The 7,550-nt window shown below is 41.6% G+C and overlaps 2 protein-coding genes across 2 annotated transcripts in view; one reads left to right on the top strand and one right to left on the bottom strand.

Annotated features, from left to right (window-relative positions):
• LOC118413605 (prostaglandin reductase 1-like) overlaps positions 1-3,630 on the top strand; it is an 11,104-nt gene extending 7,474 nt beyond the window's left edge. The window contains exons 2-8 of the mRNA XM_035817131.1: positions 83-128; positions 756-893; positions 1,204-1,321; positions 1,468-1,623; positions 1,930-2,038; positions 2,646-2,764; positions 3,517-3,630. Of these exons, the coding sequence (XP_035673024.1) occupies positions 83-128; positions 756-893; positions 1,204-1,321; positions 1,468-1,623; positions 1,930-2,038; positions 2,646-2,764; positions 3,517-3,627 (797 nt within the window). The 3' untranslated portion in view covers positions 3,628-3,630. The remainder of the gene's footprint in view (positions 1-82; positions 129-755; positions 894-1,203; positions 1,322-1,467; positions 1,624-1,929; positions 2,039-2,645; positions 2,765-3,516) is intronic.
• A 1,300-nt stretch (positions 3,631-4,930) lies between these two features.
• Positions 4,931-6,823, bottom strand: LOC118414083. The gene is made up of 5 exons (XM_035817851.1): positions 6,690-6,823; positions 6,273-6,381; positions 5,825-6,049; positions 5,402-5,502; positions 4,931-5,028 (listed from the first exon to the last, which is right to left on the bottom strand). Exons 1-4 carry the CDS (start codon positions 6,724-6,726, stop codon positions 5,439-5,441), a joined length of 435 nt encoding a protein of 144 aa, XP_035673744.1. The 5' UTR covers positions 6,727-6,823; the 3' UTR covers positions 4,931-5,028; positions 5,402-5,438.
• Positions 6,824-7,550: the final 727 nt, after the last annotated feature.

Here is a 7,550-nt window from a genome sequence, read left to right as displayed (position 1 = left end):
ATCGTTCCAGTCAGTTACTAAGCTTGTAAGTAATTAAACTGTGTACATTACAAACTTTTCTTTTTGTTGATTTGTTCACCAGAAATCCTGGCTGAGTCAATCTTTTGCAGCGTCGACCCGTACATGTGGTAAGTATAGAAATCCAGCATACCGCTTCCGCTGAGACAAGGAGAAGATGATAGATCTTATCACATACTTTAGGCTTCTAATATTAGCTGTTAAAGTATGGTAAATACGTCTACATGTGAAATGATGAAAAGATGTCCACAAATGTGAATACAAGTATGTATTAGCAACAATTTCCTTCAGTAGCAGGAAAAACTGCTCCCGGACTGGGGTCTTAAAGTGAGTTATCTACACAACAAAGTGCCTGTAATAAATATCTTATTATTACTAAATGTTAACTTATCAAATCAATTGTAGGACATTTAGCAGAGGTTTGTCCGAAGGCGTAACCATGATCGGGGAGTGCTGTGCTCGGTGAGTTAATGCAAAAACCCTTTCCCTGTACGCTATAAATTAATATAATCAATACATTTCTGTCTACGTCATATTTTGTTCATTGTCACCAGCAGATAGCGTTGTGTATACGATTGTCAAGCACCAGGGCCATTGCCAATGTCGACAGTGTTTGCGTATTGCCAGTAACCTATTAACATTGCCCAGTCTGCGTACTCGTATAAGTGGTGTATAGATCCGTAAAGGAGGAAAATACGTCAACATTACGCATGGTTTCAGCATCCTTAAATACCGTTTTTCGTGCCGTGCTGGTGCACCCATGCCGTGCTGGACACCAAAAACAAGGATCCTCAGAACGTCATCAGGAAGGCCCCGGCAGACTACCCGAAGGACCTGCCGCTGTCTCTCCTGCTGGGAGCCGTCGGGATGCCTGGGTAAGACTACACGTAATGTCGGGCTGTTAAAATGTTGTTTTAGACATTTCTGGGCGTAACCCCTACGCTGATTTTTTTCTAGCCGCGACGTTAAAACTAACCCTGCAACAAATACAAGCCGTGCCCTACCCGTGAAATCGAAAACACCGAAAGGTACCCCGTGGTATCTGGCAGTCCACACGGACAAATATTTAGCTTCGCAGCCCGACCGGGACCACATCGCGTCTGGCACAGCATGCGCATAACGTCGAATGATGATTGCCAAGGCCGTTGCAAAGCCTTGATTTACTCTGATTTTTTTATTTCCGAGCATGACGGCATACTTTGGCCTGTTGAAGTGTTTGGAACTAAAGCAACAGGAAACGGTCTTTGTGAACGCAGCCGCAGGTGCTGTAGGGAGTGTTGTAGGACAAATAGCTAAAATTAAGGTAAGTCGACCACTGTGTGAAATTTCCATCCTAACACCATGTCCTTTCATTGCAAATTATAAAAATAGGTCACATTTGCCAAAAGGCGTAATGGTTCAAACATTATCGCAACCATAAGAAGAGTGATCACGATAACTTTTAACCAGGGCTGCAAGGCGGTTGGCTCAGCCGGAAGTGACGCGAAGGTGGCCTGGCTGAAGGAAATCGGCTTTGACGCCGCCTTCAACTACAAAACTGTGTCGTCATTGGACGCTGCTCTGAAGGAAGCAGCACCCAATGGGATTGACTGTTACTTTGACAATGTAAGTCTAAATGCAATCATTTATACTGATTATTGATTTGTGAAAGGCCATATTTATCGAATGTAACGTTAAGCAGGGGGTTCAATGCGTCTCAGTAAGGCAAAATGTCAGTATTCACACAGTAATCACATTTTCTATGAAGTCCTATAGCCTGATCAAGACTTCGTCCGCCTTCTTGCGGTAACTGTTTGAAAGCAAGCTATAGCTATACATTCATACATAGTATTACAGTTGGAAGTGAAAGTAGCTTCTATACGTTAGACAAGTCCACTCTCATGAGCCTTATCATGACAATCGTTTGGGCAGGTGGGAGGAGATTTTACCACCGCCGTGCTGAACCACATGAACCAGTCCGGACGTGTGGCCATTGTAGGCGGCATCTCAACTTACAACGACAAGGACACTGCCGGCAAGGGTAAGCATGGGTTATGTGATGCACAGACTCTCAATAAAGTAGTGTTTTCTTCTGATCTTCCGTCCCGGGTTTTGTAACCGAAATAATACAAAGTTTAAGATGTTGCAAACAGAGGCGTAAAACGTTGAGACTGAGCTGGATCATGCATCTGCTCAAATCAAGCAACTGAATATGATTTTTTTTAAACGCGCGTACGGTCAGACGTCGATGCCTCAGACAGCGCCCACTACTTTCTTTTCAAGTAACGCTGAAAGACAGTGTATGCTAGCGCTATCTTAAACACGTCTTATCGTTTTCAAACTCATATCCAGTTGCTTGAGTAATAACTATTTAGCATATCTTATTACCTGGATCTCTAATCTTCTTCGACGTGTAAAGACTTAGTACTTCGGGATTTCAGATAGATTGGGCAAGAGAAAATGGCAAGAAAAAAATAAGGCAATGTGTTTAGTTTCTTGTAAATCATTTATGGTTATCATAAAATCACACAATGATATAGATAAAGATGATTCAATCAACATTGTGTGATGTAAAACAATATGAGGCTAAATATCAAGAGCTCGAGTGTGCACGTGATGATTGCCAAACAAACATCGTCTGTTTTCAGGGCCCTACCCATATAAGGTAATCCAGGGTAAGGAGCTGACGGTGAGGGGATTTATCGTTCGTCGTTGGCTGGACCAATGGCCGCAGGGGAAGGATCAGATGATGCAATGGATCAAAGAGGTAACATTATGACTCACCATTATCATATAGCCAGGCGGTGCGGTCCAATCAGAAGGCCCGTGCCCCGTTCAACGTTGGTTATGACGCCATAACACATAGATTTCGGCCAGCCCGGTGTGTATAGCTCCTTCTGATTGGTCACCGCCGGTGTCGATTCATTCTGACAATCAGAAGGAGCGATACACACAGGAAAGTAAGGGATATGCAGGCATTAGCCAATTAAAAGGAGCGAAACATATGCTAGAGCAGAGGGAATAAGTAGACTGAAAGGGGGAATGGCTCCTTCTGTTAAATTGACAATGAGTTTTGTTGTTCTAAAAAGCCAAATAGTTTTCTGTGGAATTCTGGTTTCAAAATGCAATCTGCAATCTCCTTACAAATGTATGTACCATGTACCAAAGAACAAATGTGAATTTTCAGAAATTTGACAAACAAATTCACATGTATAGTACCAAGGGATCCATCGGGACGGGTCATTAACCCTTAATTATATCACATCTCGTACACTTGAGTAATGGCATTATAACATTTCGAATTCTGTTAAAAATTTATTTTGAAAACACCAGTAGCAATAGGTCTTTGGCAATTACCTTTAAGAATAGTTTGAATTTGCTGTTGAATTTACATGTGTACACGTTGTAAACAGTTCTCTTATCTTACACGAAACTTCATATGAAGTGTAACGACAAATCAATAGAAGTTCATTTTCAAGTATTTCCAAGCGCTTCACCCCTCCTTTTGTTACACCTCAGGGAAAGATCAAGTACAGGGAACACGTGACCGAAGGTTTTGAAAACATGCCCAAAGCTTTCATCGGCATGCTTGTGGGAGAGAACACCGGCAAGGCTGTCGTCAAGCTCTGAGGAGGAGGCACAGCGTGGGCCAATAGCCAATTGCAACGGGATATACGACAGAGATATTTTGCTATAATGTCTGCAATACAATCATTACATATTTTACAACAATACTTTCATTTCTGGTATCAAGACACTCTTTTTGATAACACATACGGCTACAAACGTGACCTCCTTTAAGTAATTCTTGAAGCAATAGCGCGCGCTAGTGATAACGGAAACGAACTTACACGGACCATGAACTCGCTTTATGCTGTACTATATATATATGTTTTGTACCATGCATAATGTATGATATATGTTGATAGATTGTTTATGACTTTGTAACTATATTCGTATAAAACCTACACTTTCTTCCTGTTGAATCTGAACTACGTATACAATGGAATGTAAAAAAAATGACTATAGACAATAAACGTGCAAGTTAGGCCATGTTGATTTGATTATATGGATGACATCCTCTGGGAACTCCAAAACTGATGCGAGCGAGCGAATAAAAAAAAAGTTTGGCCAAAAAAAAAAGTTGCCTTCAGTATGAAATCAAAGTGGCCTGGAAGGTTGAACATAGGACTAAACACACATAGTATGGTATACCAACAGTTAGGTGTAGGGACCAGTACATCATACGGGTGCAAAACATTTTTCTCTTCTTGGACCAATAAAAAAAAAGACCTGAAAAAAAAATCAGAGGAACAGGTTTCGCCAATTACAAAATGGACACACTATGTCGACAGGTCTTACCGGGGGCCAAGAAGACAACAAGAGCGAAGTCAAGTAGAGTTTATAGTCAATTGTACCAAGTTTCTATAGTCAAAGGTACAGAGACAGTGAGTTAGTCTTTATTATATGGAGATGGGATTTTAAAATGCCAGTGGGAGTCCAATAATCCACCAAACAAATTCCTTTGTAGCAAAATTGACCAATTACCATTGTTTTGAGTATTGCCAGTTCTCAAGTTTCCACAGACAATCAGGTCCAGGTTCAGGTCCGGAATTGGAAATGATACTCTGGACCTTAATTTCTGTACTGGTACCTCCCCGTACCAACGACATATTTCTTTTCTATCTGTCCTTTCACATCTTATTCTTTGACTTTAGTTTTATTTTGGCATTCTTTGGCATTAGTTATTTGTTTTCTGATACTTTTTTTTCAATCTATGGAACATCTGTGCTCATTTTATAGCTGCTTTGCACAATTTATTGTGTGGTCGAAAACTTTTTTTTTTTTGGAAACGGCCGAAAATTGGTGCGAGCGCGGATGTCATCCATATAATCAAATCAACATGGCCTTACAAAAGGCAAATTGAAAAGTGCTGGTTCGTCTGGTTTTCACGTCAGATTTATTGTTATTCGATCAGGAAAGGAGCAAGAATCAAGATTCCTTTCCATCCATGGCCACGGATCGATCCACCTAGTAGTGAAAATGAAACATAAATGATATTGACTTCAAGTAATAAAGTTCTCGTGTAGCACACTTTCAGCATTTTAAAACCTAATTTGAGCAATTCATAGTATTTTCATACCTATATATCAAGTATCAATAAATGAGATTGTGATGCATGCTTTCCGTATTCACGTATTTTACCCTATATTGTTCAGTTTGCAGAATTTTGTAGTTTGGAGTAGACCAAACGAAAGTGTCTGTACATGTTGTGCCCTATCTGTTAAATGGAATAATTGCTCAGATAATCTGATGGTATGTATGTATGTACTAAAAGATCGAGCTATTCAATAGAAATAGATTAGATAAGAATTAATCAAACTTAAGCAGTGCGTATACTCACTGTGCGGCGGGTAAAAGAGATGACGTGAGAGCCCGCCTTACGAGGCGACAGGGCTTAGCTGGCCAATCAGATCCTCCAGGGACTCACCTGTGGTCCAGGTTCTGAGAAGTAAGGAAGAAAGGACAATTATATTTTCCATAAAAGTTACTTCTAAGCCGTCAAATGGCAAAACACACCTAAATCAGGAAACAAAATAAACGTACATATATATATCGACAAAAAATACGCAATTCTTCACCGAAAAACGCTATTCGGGATTTCGACGTGTTTTTTAAGTAACTGAAAAATAGTGATCCTGTACCAAAATAAGAAAAAAACTTCTAGCTGAACAGAAGCACATGATACTAGTAGTTGTTTGTGGTCAAGCTGTCCTGGATTTGATAAAAAAAGATATGGATAAGAATTCACGCTACTCATTCTTACTGTCCGGTGCAAGGATCGTAGCAGGTCCCAGGAATGCTCATGGTGCAGACCACCTGCCCAGCGCAGCCCAGATCGGGGTTGAGGTTGGGGAGGAGAGCCCTGGCCGCTGCCGCCATCCTCTCCACTGTGCCGACATTGCTCTGGCGGACAGGGTGTTTGGGTTGGTCCTCCTTGGTGATAGGGTGCAGGAGGTCAGGGAGAAGGTCAGATCCTGTTGTCCACGTCCTACGCAAATGTTTGATAATGCAACATATCATACAACAAAGCTTACAGTCATCATGAAAATCACTCACAAGTGTGCGTTCATAATTACGTTCAGGATGTCTCCTGAGCTAATAGGCATCAAGCTTATGGGGCAGTATTATCTACAGACTGACTACGCTGACTATCATAGGGAGACTAAGTAATTTTCCTTGTTTTGCCAACAGAGGACAACATGTACACAAACCCAATGCAGGGGTTGTAGCAGGTTCCGGGGATACTCGCTGTGCATACTGTGTAACAGTCCGGTCCTGTCAGCGGGTCGAGAGAACTTGTCCCGAGGAGGGCGAAAGTACCTGGGAAAGACGGTGGTGACGTGTCAGATCCGCATAAATACTACTCTCCAAGCAGAGGTTAAAATAGGCTCCGACCACTTTTTGACGTTTTTAGGCGTCTTCATTGATCGGGCTTTCTCTTTTGTACCGTTTTCTTGATGTGTATCTACATAAATACGTGTTTTGCAACCGAACATATGGTACATGTTTTTAAAAACGAAGGCGTTTGTGCACTGTATTTTGTGTACCTACAATCCTACATGTATGTCAAACGTACGGAATTTGAAATACGTCGAAAAAAATACAGAAGACACCAGTTACACCCTTACCCTGCAAAAGTACCGAGAGAAGAAGGAAACACCGCATCCTGCTTTTTCTGATATCCTCTACTCGATGTGTGATAGACTGCGAGCGGTCTTTGAGGACTTTCGGCTCAAATAGCTAACGTTATCTTTGGTAGATCCGGCGGCAGGTAGTTTGTTTTTGACAGGTGTACGTTCACATTGATTCTCTACCCGACTGTTAACGTTCTCACAGCCAATACCTTCATGGCAGCTGCAGGGTACTTTCTAGCGATAAACTTTTGTATCGGAGAATTTGGGGGCATACATGTGATAAACGCTTCAAGTAATAAGAGAACAAAATCCTAGCTTCCTAGAAAAAGATTACTATAAAATGTATTCTAAAAATATTCAAAGAAAACGAATTGTACAAAATGTGTAAGCAGGGTTCTTTTGAATGCTGCACAAGGAACTATTAAACTACAGGACTAAGAAACACGCACAAGGCGCAGACATGCCGTTGACACGCACGGGAGCTCGGAGTTGGGGCACTCTCTCTGCTGCCTTCTCTGACGCCTCCTTCCGACTGTCTTTCAACTCCCGGCTAGTATATCTCCGCGACTCGACCTCTGCTTGGAGAGTAGTTGACACGCACGGGAGCTCGGAGTTGGGGCACTCTCTCTGTTGCCTTCTCTGACGCCTCCTTCCGACTGTCTTTCAACTGCCGGCTTTTTTTATTCAAGATCCCAGTCAAAAAAGACAAGAGACAGTTTCACAGTAGGGAAGACAAAGGTTCTAGCTCTAACACTTCCATGTAACTTGTCACCTACAAGGCTTCCCTTTGATATACTGATTGATCAAAGGACTTTGTTTTACATACAAGGTGAACATCTTTGTGCGAAACAATGT

This window comes from Branchiostoma floridae, chromosome 4 (genome assembly GCF_000003815.2).
Source record: "Branchiostoma floridae strain S238N-H82 chromosome 4, Bfl_VNyyK, whole genome shotgun sequence".
In the NCBI taxonomy this organism is placed as follows: Eukaryota; Metazoa; Chordata; class Leptocardii; order Amphioxiformes; family Branchiostomatidae; genus Branchiostoma; species Branchiostoma floridae.
Note: the sequence above shows the minus strand (reverse complement) of the source record. Positions and strands in the feature narration are given on the sequence as shown.